Source organism: Propithecus coquereli, unplaced genomic scaffold, assembly GCF_000956105.1.
Source record: "Propithecus coquereli isolate 6110/MARCELLA unplaced genomic scaffold, Pcoq_1.0 Scaffold61, whole genome shotgun sequence".
Lineage (NCBI taxonomy): Eukaryota > Metazoa > Chordata > Mammalia > Primates > Indriidae > Propithecus > Propithecus coquereli.
Window position 1 is genome coordinate 2,810,966 of NW_012152063.1, and position 13,426 is coordinate 2,824,391.

At 36.9% G+C, this 13,426-nt stretch overlaps 1 protein-coding gene across 1 annotated transcript in view; it reads right to left on the reverse strand.

The window, feature by feature from the left end:
- The window catches only part of SNX13 (sorting nexin 13), a 170,440-nt gene extending 157,350 nt beyond the window's left edge, over nucleotides 1–13,090 (reverse strand). The window contains exon 1 of the mRNA XM_012659398.1: nucleotides 12,862–13,090. Coding sequence (XP_012514852.1) covers nucleotides 12,862–13,083 — 222 coding nt within the window. The 5' untranslated portion in view covers nucleotides 13,084–13,090. The remainder of the gene's footprint in view (nucleotides 1–12,861) is intronic.
- Between the last annotated feature and the right edge of the window lie 336 nt (nucleotides 13,091–13,426).

Genomic DNA, 13,426 nt, shown 5'->3' on the forward strand with positions numbered 1-13,426 from the left:
TGTCCAGATAATTTCTTTCTATTTTTAGTAGAGATGGGGTCTCGCTCTTGTTCAGGCTGGTCTTGAACTCCTGACCTTGAGCGATCCACCCGCCTCAGCCTCCCAGAGTGCTAGGATCACAGGCGTGAGCCACCGCGCCCAGCCGTATTTCACCTTTTAAATTAACAATGAAAAATATTTTTAAACCCATAACTCAATTATAACATAAAAAATAAAAGTTAAATTTTCTACTGTTATCTTTTTAATTTATTTGAGAGGAAAAGGAAAGGGTGAAGGTTGGCGGGGGAACCCTGAGAGAGCACACTGCAGACCTACAATCACAGAAGAGAATAATAAAGACAGAAGGTGGGGTGGAGCACGGAAATCAACACATACACAAAGCAACAGAAAGAAAAAATAAGTATAAAAAGGAAAATAGAGACAGATATAGATTCACCCACAAAGGACCTTGATGGCATAATCTCCAAGCAAACTGTTACTGTAACAGGAACATCCCACTCCTTGAGTGTAACAGTTTATTGTATTATTACATGAACCCAGATAAGCAGTTGTATAAAGGGATGAAATTATTTATATGCTTAATATCCATAATTTAGCTTTATGTGAGTTTAAATTTTATTTGTAACAACTTAGCCTTAGTCCTTTTCTTAACCTACTGTACAGTACTATAAATACCAATCAAGCCAACTACATAATTTTTTTTAAAAAAAGATTTTAGCATTCCTTACCTTTCTCCTCCCTATAAAAGAATGCAATAGAAGTTATATAAATTTAGAGCCACTTTACATAAAACTTTGCCAAACTGACAAGAATCATAGTACTTCCCATGTCAGAAAACTGTACAATAATAGCATTTTTAAAGCATAACATGGAAGTGTACTACAATTTTTCCCTTTCATTTCATCTACAGTAAAAGCTTTAGTGACCAGCAGAAACACTGGTTAGCCAAAAATTCTGGTTATGACCAATTCATATTGTAAAGGTGTTATCCCTCTGGATTTCCTCCTGAAATTCAGTCTAAACCTCGCTCTTAGTATTCACTTTGGAAATGCAATACAAAATTAGAAAGTTAGTAAAAACTGAAGATAGAAAGTAAGGAAAGAATTAGATCATCCTAGGTCAAAGAGGATTACTTTGACATGTTAAAAACTTCTTCAATGAAAAAAAGAACGTGAAAACAACTTCGAACATTAAATTCTAAGTTTTGAAAATAAATTACTTGCTATTTATAACAGACAAAATAATAATAAAGCCTATTATTGATTGTTACCGTGAGAAACACTGCACAGTACTCAACCTGTGTTACTTCACTAAATATTCGTAATAAACCTATGGGATCAATATCATTAATTTATAAGTCATACAGATGAAAAAACTGAGGCTCATAAAGGTTATCAACCTTTCCAAGGTCAAGATGCTCTGAAGTGACAAAACTTAGATTCAAATTCAAATAATCTGACACCAGCCATCACTCTTAACCAAAAGCGTACACCCTTCTTCAGAAATCAGGAATATTTGATTTGTGATAAAATATATAAAAAAGATGATTAACACTCTGAGTCCCAGTACAAAGATAATCTCACTAACTTTCCTAGTCATATAAATTTTGCATTACTGCCTATTTTTTTTGATTAAATATTCTGAGACACCAGACATTAGCTTCTAGAGCTCTGCGGTTCATAAAATACATTGTTTTTATAAATCATAAAATACTCTCAAGCCTATTTGGTTTTTCTAAAACCTTTATATAACCAACACGCATTATTTGTAAAGTACATTATTTCAGTTTCTTTTTCTGTATCTTAGTTGTGTTCTACCCTTCAACCTCCCTCTATCCCATTTCCTTTTACTCTCCTGACTTCTCCCAGGATTAGTCTATTGCAACATTTTAAGGGTTGAGCACTTAGGTACAGCCCAAGAAAAAGATCAGATGCTAGTAATTAACTCCAGATGTAAAAATAGCTGATTATATTAGTAGCTAGTTGCAGTCTGATTAGATACCAATAGTGTTTGTCAGCTGAGAAAAGTTTTGCTGGGGGGGGGGTGGCTATCTCAAACTCAGGTAGAGAAATCAAGAACAAATGGCAAAGTACAATATCATTGCTTGGAGAAATACACTAGAAAATACATAATATCATATATTAAAGTCAGACCATTATTTCCTAGAATTTATGTAGTAAAAGAAATGTGGTGAAATTTTATTTCACATTTAACTCTCCTACTAAAATTGTACAACTTCAATCAGTTTTATAATTTCCAAGCTTCAAATGATGGTGAATTCAAAGGCCATTCTCCACACATGCATATTGTCACACAACTCTAGCCTGAAAATAAAAGAAATCACAATACAAAGAATCACAAAACTCACTCCTATGCCAAACCAGTCAGGCTAAGAATAGCCCGGGAGTTTCCGGAGCAAAACCAATTCAAGTTTAAATGGAGTAACATCCAAGGCCTCCTCAACAATGCAGAGCAAAGGTCAAAAGCAACGTAGGATTCACCTTAGGTTTTCCACAGATGCGGCAGAATAAAAAGGTCCCTCAGTAAATTGGAGAAAACAGTGCAATAAGTCAACAATGGTGATTATTCCTGTTGTCATGTATGATCCTTTCATACTAACTTCAAAAGTATATTATATACATATAGATGATTATACTAGTTTAATTTTAACTAGTTTAATTTTCACTAAGCTGAAGTAGAATTATTTTATTGAACTTTTCTAGTACGTATTATTTCTGAATATACCATGGAATTATAGATGGGTGAAAGGCAGCTGCCCTCCTTAAAAATGTACCCCTCAATTTCCAACTTTGAAATCCATGACAAATTTCCAGTCATACTTACAAAGTTTCGAGGCAGCATTAAAGGTCATACAAACTGAAACGCCCAACAAAGTGCCATGAAAATTAGCATTATTGTACTATTATAAGCAAAGTTTTCTTCAAGTGTATCTAATTCAGGAATTAAATTCTAAGTAGTATTCATGAAATCATAATAGACATCAAGTAGTAAGAAATGCAAAATATTAAAATCCAAATCTTTCTTGCATTTTTAATCGGTTACACCAAAATAATAACCTAATCAGATTTTTCCCTGTAGGAAAAATTAAAACAGAATTACATTCCTAACTAAAAGCCTCCTGTTCAAATTTTTTATCCAATTGATCCTAAATACAATTTTCAACCACACTGTATTTATATATAAAATGTGTAGTGGACATAGATAGTAACCAATCCTTTAAAGGTAATTAATGTGATGGTTTAAATTTATCAAAGACAATTTTGTCTAAGTAATTTTTCACTTTTATCTTAATTTTTCCTGAGGGAATATTCAACATTCATTCATTCAACAGATAATTAGTGAGGCCTACTATGTGTCCAACTCTGTTCTAGCCTCTGGGAATACAACTGTGAGCCCCATCCTCAGGAGTTTACTGGTAAAATACACGTAATAAGCAAATAAATAAATATACAATATGTAGAGGTGGAGACCAAGGGACCAAGTATAACTTTTACCAGGGTTACAGAATTCAGCAGGGTCTTTTGGTAAAGACTGACAGAGCTCTGAAACGAGACTTAAAGAGTCTTCTCTGTTATTTTTTTTCACTTCTCACTGTGAATTATCTTAGAGCAAATATAGGCAGTAGAGATGGAATGACTCTCTTCAAGTGCAAGGAAAGCTCATTTCAGAGCTGCCAACTCATCCAAACTAGTGGCTTCACCTGGAGTTATAAAGCTAATCCAAGTCAAACTTACCTTTTAATTATATTCTCTAACCAGTTCACCCCTTAGTCATATTTTTGTTTTATTCTGACAAAAGATGGCCAAAGTGGCACAGAGCTAAATTTAGCCCTAATAGTGATTGCTGAGGGCAGGTTTCCCCACTGACTCACCGCTTCAGCACCAGAACTTATTAGCACGTGCCTAGCACAAAGTATTCATGTTTGGTGAACCAATTAATCCACAAAAATCAATCTCCATTACAAGTTATAATCAAAGCCTTATAAATACTATCCTTAACAACAGCTTTTCCTTTTAAGAATTTACCAGGGTTGATTAAAAAATAATAAAAGATTTCCTTTCCCACAAATGTTTCAGCATATGTACTCACAAATGATTGCTAACCCTTAAATAAGTCACCTTTTTCAAAACATTTTTTGGAACTTCCCTTTAAGAAATTCTTTGGAATCAGTTTACCAACCACACAAGAAACTATCCTGATTTACTAATTTGTAAGACATGCCCTCAGTCTATTTTTTTTCCTTCACTTTTTTTAGTGTATTCTCTGCCTTCCCTGTAACTGCACCAATGGTGGGGACATCCTGGGGAACAACCCACCCACCCACCAAGATAGTAAGCCAAAAAGCTAGATTTTTTGCTTTATGATTTGAATTTATTAATACAAAGTATATAAATTAGAAACCTGATGTATTAACTACTAATATTTGTATAATGACTGACAATTTATAAAGTTATACCCTCCATCACCTTATATGATCTTCATAACAATGTGAGAGCAACTAGAAAGGTGCTATTATGGCAACTTTACACAGAAGGAAATGAAACCTTAGAAAGTTCAAACTACTTCCCCCAACATCCCATCATAAACAAGTGGTGAAGCTGGGACTCATCTCTTATAATGCTTAACATGTAGGTTCATTTGCATGCTGCCTCACTACTATTAAAAGGTATAATTTGTTGATAGACACAGGTATTCATCATCATGACTCCAGCCAATTGATTCATTTAACTTCAACCGCCTTTTAAAATGTTAAACAGGCCAGGAGCGGTGGTTCAGGCCTATAATCCTAGCACTCTGGGAGGCCAAGGTGGGAGGATTGCTTGAGCTCAAGAGTTCAAGACCAGCCTGAACAAGAGCGAGAGTCCCTGTCTCCACTAAAAATAGAAAAATTATCCAGGCGTGGTGGCAAGTGCCTGTAGTCCTAGCTACTCAGGAGGCTGAGGCAGGAGAATTGTTTAAGACCTGGAGTTTGAGGTTGCAGTGAGCTATGAGGATGCCACGGTACTCTAGCCCGGGGCAACAGAGCAAGACTCCGTCTCAAAAAATAAAAAAAAAAAATAAAAAATAAAAAAAATGTTAAAACAGTGTAAGAGCTGTCTCCTTGTTTTAATTCAAAGTTCCCTCTCCTTACAAATATTTAAGGTATTATATTATCAAAATTAAACCTGACTCTGAAATAGAAAGTCAATTCTAGATTACAACTAAGGAGACACTTGATAGTCTGTGAAACCACAGAATTTCAAAACAATTTAAAAAGCCATAATTTGAGAACCTTGCTCAGGGAAAGCTGTAAAATCCCTGTAATAATTTTAGATGTCAACCTGACTGGATTAAGGAATACTTAGAAACGTGGTAAAGCACTATTTTGAGTGTGTCTGTGAGGGTGCTTCCAGAGGAGACTGGCATGACAGTCTGTGTGGACTAGGTGGGGAAGATCTGCCTTCCAAGTGGGCAGAGCCCAGAGAGAACAAAAATGAAAAAAGGCAAATGTGTCAATCAATCTACTGGACCTAGGATATACTCTTCCTCTCTAGTACCTGGACAGTAACTGCAGGTTCCCCAGCCTTTGGACTCTAGGACTTACAACAGCAGCCTCTGGATTCTCAGGCCTTTGCCTTCAGACTGAGAGCTACACCATCAGCCTCCCTGTTTCTGAGGCCTTCAGAATCGGACTGAGCCAGGCTACCAGCATTCCAGGGTCTCCAGCCTACTGATGGCCTGTCATAGGACTTCTCACCCTCCATAATCACCAATTCCCCTAATAAATCCCTTCTCATATATCTATTTCTCTCTATATATCGCTATCAGTTCTGTCTCTCTGGAGAATCCTGACTAATACAGTCACTTAGCTTTGCCATCAAATGGCTAGTCAGTGCCCAGCATTGGAACTCTTCCTCAGGACAGAACCTATTTATTACATAGTTAGACTAGAAATTATATAAATCCTAAGTAAGCATACGTACATCTAACGATACGATTAAATTAAGACATACAGCACCCTTTATGATCTGCAAAACTCTATATGTATGCTGGTAGTTATTACATTAAGATATGAAAAACCACACATTTTGCAATGGCCCTATAATGAACATAAAAATACCATAAATCTTTAAACCTACAAACATTTCTACTGATTTCCTATTCCACTCCCAAATTTAACTCATATTTCCCCAAATAAAATTGGTAGGACTGTAAATTAGTACAACCTCTATGGAAAATAGTATGGAGATTCCTCAAAGAAATAAATGTAGAACTACCATTCAATCCAGCAATCCCACTACTGGGTATCTATCCAAAAGAAAAGAAATCACTTTATAAAAAAGACACCTGCACTCGAATGTTTATCACAGCACAATTCACAATTGCAACAAATGGAACCAACATAAGTGTCCAACAATTCATAAGTGGATAAAGTAAATGTGGTGTGTGTGGGAGTGTGTGTCTCTGTATATATACCACCCCCCCCCATGGACTACTAGCCATAAAAAGGAATGAAACAGTATCATTTGCAGCAACTTGGATGGAACTGGAAACCATTATCCTAAGTAAAGTATCTCAGGAATGGAAAACCAAACACCATATGTTCTCATAAAAAAATGGGAGCTAAACGATGGGTACACATAGGCACAAAGAGATGTAAAGGTCATTGAAAACCAAGAAGAGGGAAGAGTGGGTGGGGAGGTATGGGATAAAAACTTACCTGTTGGGTACCATGAACGCTATTTTGGCGATGGCACACCAAGAGCCCGGACTTAAGCATTATCCAAGGTATCCATGGAACAAAAACATACGTACCCCCTTAATATTTTGAAACTTAAAAAAAATAACTATAAATCTGCAGCAATGGTGCAACACTCTTAATCATAAACAATAAAATATGCACAGTAGACTCACGAAGAAACTATCCTTTATCAATTTCTATGGAAAACTGGTCAACAAACTTTAGAACAATCCATCTGAATGCTTTAGAGTCTTACATACTGTTATCTCCCCACTTAGGATTCCCAAGGATACTTATGGAAATCTAAAAACTATCTTCTAATATTTCAAAATGCCTAATGTTAGATATATATTTATCCAAGTTATAAGGCTTAACTAAAATATCACCTATATATGCTTTTGTTTGTAATTTTATCAGCTGTGCATATACAGTAATACTAGCTAGCTGGCTGCTGATCAGAAGTGTTGAACAACAGGTGTATGTGTGTGGAATTAATAAAACGTAGTGAAAATAATTACTTAAAGAATATAATTCATTTATAACTCTCTGAAAACTTGGAATCAACGAATAAAAATAATACAAATTCTTGAAAATATACACAATTATTATTTGTCTACTAAAAATAAAGAGAGACACCCCACAGAATGGTAGAAAATATTTACAAACCATGCATCTGATAAGAAGTTAACATCCAAAATATATACAGAACTCACACAATTCAATTACAAGAAAACAAATAAACTGTTTAAAAAAATGGGCAAAGGACCTGAACGTACATTTCTCAAAAGAAGACACACATGTAGCCAACAGGTATGTGAAAAACTGCTCAGACTCACTAACCATTATGAAAATGCCAATTACAACCACAATGAAATATCACCTCATACCTGTTAGAATGGCTATACTCAAAAAGATGAAAGATAAGTGTTGGCATGGATGCAGAGAAAAGGGAATTCTTATAAACTGTTGTTGGAAATGTAAATTAGTCATTATTAAAAATGGTATGTAGGTTCCCCAAAAAATAGAACTATCACACAATTCCACTTCTGGACATATATCCAAAGAATGAAACTCAATATGTCAAAAGGATATCTACATTTCCATATTCACTGCAGCATTATTCACAAATCTAAGACACAGAATCAATAAATTGTCCATCAATGGTTGAACAGATCAAGAGAAGATGGTGTATATATCCACAATGGAATACTAATCAGGCTTTTAAAAGAAGGAAATTCTTTTATTTATTTAATTCTGTCATTTGCTACAGCATGAATGAACATGGAGGACATCATGCTAAGAGAAATAAGCCAGGCACAGAAGGACAAATACTACATGATCTGACTTATATGTAGAATCTAAAAAAGTTGAACTCATAGAAGTAGAGAGTAGAATGGTTACCAGAGGCTGGGGGGTCAGGGTGGTGGGAGAAATGGGGAATTATTAGTCAAACAGTACAAAGTTTCAGATAGACAGGAGAAAGAAATTTTGAGCTCAATTAAACTAGAGGGTGACTGCTATCAATAATGTATATTTTAAAATAACTAAGATAGTAAATTCCAATGTCTCACCACAAAAAAATGATTAAGTGATGTATACATTTTCATCATTCCACACTGTATACATATTTCAAAACATCACACTGTACCCCATAAATGTACACAAATGACTGTCAGTTAAAAATATTAATAAAAAAAGAAAAAACAAAAATTCTTGAAAAATGGTTAGCAATATTCACATTGGCTTGTCCGAAGACACTAAACAATGCTGTGTGTAGAGTGGCAAGCCAGATTCATTCTAAATAGTGACGTCCTTCCACTGTCCCCTTATAAAATCCCTTTCCTATCTCTTAACACCCTCTAAATGTCAATGGACCTGTGGCGTTCTTGTTCTGGTTAGTAGCCTTTACAATGTCATTAATTAATAAAGAAATACCTTATATATTTTAAGAATTATTCATCCCAAGAGTATTTCTATTACAAATATATTAATCAACAAAAGCAAGTCATAGTATTTTACTTAGCACTTATAGGCAAGAAAACTATGTATGTGTGTTCAAAATGAGCCCTAGACGTTCAGAGACCCTTCCTTAAAGCACAACTCATCACTATATCTCCGGATTTTCCTAAGTGAAATACGATTAATAAATTCTATTAATCTCTATGGTTAAACAACTTTGCAATATGCTGCAAATTCTATCACCTTCTTTGAAAGTAAATCACCTATCAAAAGCTACAGGAAGTCCTACAGAGAAGAAACCTATTTAAATTTCTTTAGGCAAACATCCTCCAAATTTATCTGAACCACAAAATCTTTTACTTCCTTAACAACTACTAACTTGGAACCTCTAAAAGTACTGCAGTTTAAGCCTTTTCCCATCTGTATCTTATCTGCTAACCTCAAAATCAAGAATTAGTGTTAACATCTAAAAACAATAAATTTGGATAAAAGTAACAACACAAAAATGAACTATTTTTATTTCACATTCACTTAATGTCACATTTACAAACAACCCACACAACTAACAACTTTAAATAATTGCAATTTTTATTCACTATTTTTACAAACACAGGACAAGTGACAACAGGCTGATAATCGGTTTTTATGCAAAAATAACCTCCAGAGAATGCCACAGGACTGGAAAGAATTCAGCACATTTTCCTGCATCTGTACATTTAGTTACCTGTAATAATAAATTCTCAGAATCATAATCCTAATAGCTTTTGAAATATCGTTTAAAAGTGTGTTTAATGAAAACTCACTGATAGATATTTCATTATATTCTAATGCTGTGAAAATTCAGATTAATTAGAACAAACTCTCAAGTAAACAAACATCTCATTCCCTAATTTTGATATATGAAGTTTACTGTCAGAAAAAAAGAAAAGAAAAGATAAGATGGAGGGTGAGTAGGTGGGTACTAAACAAATAATTTTCACATATACCATGACAATTTTTTTGCCAAATGCAGTAACCTTAGGAGGAGGAAGTCCTAAAAGGAACAAGACAGTAGAAGAAAAAAAAACTAACTGGACGTTAAAAATAATATATATCATCCCTGTAGGGAAAATGCAAAAAGCACAAACACACAAATTATAACTAGCAAGTCTTTTAAATAATTCCATCGTATTTAGGATAAAAATAAAACAAACTGAGGTGAAAAAGGTTAAACTGAGAACCATATAACTGGGGCCGTATTTTCAATTCAAACTAATCTATCACATTTCACAGGTTTCAAAATTCAATGTACACATTAATGTGCTCAATTGAGTGATTTTCCCCTTTAGCTTAACTTAAAATACCCCTTAATTGATTACTTTCATGGTTTCTCGTTTCTGAAAAGGTTTCAATTAAAGATATATTTGACAAAATGCAAAACTGAAAAGTTTCATATGAACATTTATCATTACTGTTATCATTATGTATCTACGTACTTAGTATCCCCGCCTTGGTTAAAAAAAAAAAAAACCTAAAAATAGTACATTGATGATATCAGCTACAAAGAAAATTAATGATGTATTCCACACTGAGTCACAAAAACAGCACACAATTTGGAATAAGAGGACCTAGGTGTGATTCCTGGCTCCCCCACCTGTTATATGATTTTAAGCAAGCTATTTTAACTGTCTCAATCCATTTTCTCATTGGCTAATGGAGATAATATTACCCTCCTCAATGTTGAGATGTAAAGAAACCAAGCACATGGTATGATTCACCACCTTCTGGGCACAGTAAATGCTTGCTGAGTATAACTAATATAAAGACAGCAGAATTTTTATAGCATAGCTCATCATACATTTTGAGAGCTAACATGAATTAAATCACATCCCCTAAAACCTGCTGACTTAAGTTAGCACTAACAGATGCAGTAAAAAGTCCCACACTACTTTCTTAGTAATCAACATTAAGTGAAATTTTATATCTAAAATATTTCAAAATAGGATTATTTTACAAGGCTTAAAAGCCTTGTTTTAAAAACAAAAAGGGAAAAAAACTAAGGTAAAGCAAAAAGTCTTTCTGAAGTAAAGATAATTTTCAGTTTAACTACAATAATATTCAGACAAGGAAGTAGCTTGTTTTAAAATCTATCAAGAGAGCTGAAAACTACTCATTGAGAGGCAACTGAGCAAAATGGTCAAAAGTTCTGTACTGAGAGTTAGGAAATGAGATTCCAGTTTCAACTTGTCACTAATAATTGACCTAGGACCAGTCTCTGGACTTCTGTTTCCTAATCTATAAAACAACTACTAAAAACCATAGATAAGATCCAAGAACAATCTAATCTGGGCCTTTCTTTGGAGTGGCAATCCAGAGCAGTGGTTAATAGAATGGGTTAGGTAGCAACTGCTAAGGTTGGAATCCTGGCTCTATGACTTACAAGCTGTAGAGTGTACGCACACAAAGCACTAAAGTACAGCCTACTTTATACTATCATTGACTGTTTAAAATATTTCACTGAAACATGAAAATACATTTAAATACAGAAGCTAAAAATAAAAAATAAAATACAGAAACTTAGAAAGTTCTTTCCAAATCAAGACACTATCATTTTACTAGCAGACACCAAAGAGTTCATGTGAAAATATTAAAACATGCTAACCTAAGCCAAGCTTAATCAAAAGATCATCTCAGAAAATATGATACATTACCACTGAAAACCTACAAAGCTAATTGTCCCTATCAAAATATCACACTTAAGGTAAAAACAGAACTTCTAATACTTATCTTTTTTTTTTAATCTAATACTGGTAATGACAACAGAAATTTATGGTGTAACCATAGAATTCTCCAAGAATTAAATTAACTCCAGGAGTGATGAATCTGCAGAATTTAGAAATATAAAGTGAGTTTCAAACTACTAGAAATATTTCAGAAGTTAAAATCAACCAATAAGTATTTACCAGACACATCATATGCCAGGCTCTGTGCTTAGGTTAAGTACAAACAGCAAAATATTAAGTTCCTCAGAGTAAATCAAGTTCCAAGGACTTAGAAAGGCAAGTACGCCCTTCATCACCACTTTTCACACAATAAAAGCCACTCATCTACAAATGTTTTTATTTTATTTTTGACCTATGTAGGAATACTTCCCATTGCCCATTAAAACTGTTCCTATCTTCAGTTCAGCCCATAAAGATGCTTAAAACCAGCCCTGACATCAGGATCCTCACAGTACTTAAAGTGAACGGCTTCTAAAAAGATATTAGATCCACAAGCTTCAGTATTTTATGTTCAGTGACGTATACACCTGCATATGCCACTGCACATAACTGTGTCAACTTGGGTCAAGTACCTAGTTGCATCAATTCAGTTCTTCCCCTTAAACTATTGCTAGTAAAGGCAAACTCTACTTCTTCAAAAGTCTGCTTTTTGCAATGGACATTAGGCACTAGAAAAGGGAAATTGATTGGCTAGTTATAGTTGCCCTACTTCCATTTCTGGCCCAAAAAAAAGAAACTGTTCCACAGAGAGTAGCAAGGGGGCCATACACAAACCAAGAAGGTAAATACTAAACTGAACTTTGTGATGGCCACGATTTAAGCGAAAGGTGAAGGGGTGTGGGGGAGGGGGATGATATAACTGAGCCATCCAAGTGTAGCTAGAGGGAAAAAGGTCCACTTCACGAAAGCAGTCAAAGTAGGGGGTGGGAAACAAACCAGTATGGCCGAGCGATAAACCTTAGGATGCTGACCAAACTCAGAGGTGGAGGGCCCTGGAGCCCAGGATCCGGGAAGGGTGATCTTGGGCAACCCGTAGGGGAACAGGAACCAGCAGCAACGAAGCGAGGCCAACGCTGCCACAGAGCAGCGTGTTAGGGGACACCACGAAGGGAGCGATGACTTAGGAGGCAGCGATAGCAGGAGGGAGACCAGTGCCAGGGGCGACTGGCAAGTGGCAACTGCGAAAGGCGAGGCACCGGCAGCGGGAGGTGGTGGGACTCTGTTGAGTCAGCACAGCTCCTACACTGGGGGCACTTGTAGAATCCCCGTTGCTCCTCGGGCCCTGGGGCCCGGGGTGTAGGGCTGGGCCCGCCGGCTGGAAAGATGATGTTCTCTGACGGGCTGGCGTCGGCCCCTTCCCCACTTCACAGGTAAACACTGGCCGCCGTCGCCGCTTACCTCTGTTAACATTATTACACCTCGGGGAAGTGAGGTCCTCCCTAGCCTCGCCGCATGGCAACAGCCGTAGCAGCAGCGAAAACTGCCCGAGTCGCCGCCAACGGCGGCAACTGCTCCTTCAGTCCTCTCCCGGGCGGCGGCTTTACTCGGCTTTGCTGGCTTCCCCCCGGCCCGGCTGCTAGCGACGGACGCGCCGCCATCTTGGAAGAGCGACGTCCGCATCTCCCCGCGACGTGCGCTCCCATTGGCGGGCGCAGGAGCTGCCGGCGTCTCGTGACCGTCTCCATAGCGCCGGCGCGCGGAGAAGCGGGGGCGGTCGCTCCGAGGCCCACTCGGCGGCGGCTGCGAGGCCTCTGGGGCTGGGCTGTGGGGCCAACTTGGGACTGTAGGGAGTGAAGAGAGGCTCCCGCTCTGGAATCTCCTGGAAGCCGGTGCGCGCGTCCCCGGGGGCTGCCCGTCCGCTACACGCCAGGGTCTGCCAGCCTTGAGGAGGAGCGAGAATGGCACAGGCCCAGACTTCGACTGATGGCGCCGCGGACCTCGGTCGTCTCGGGGACAAGGCGAC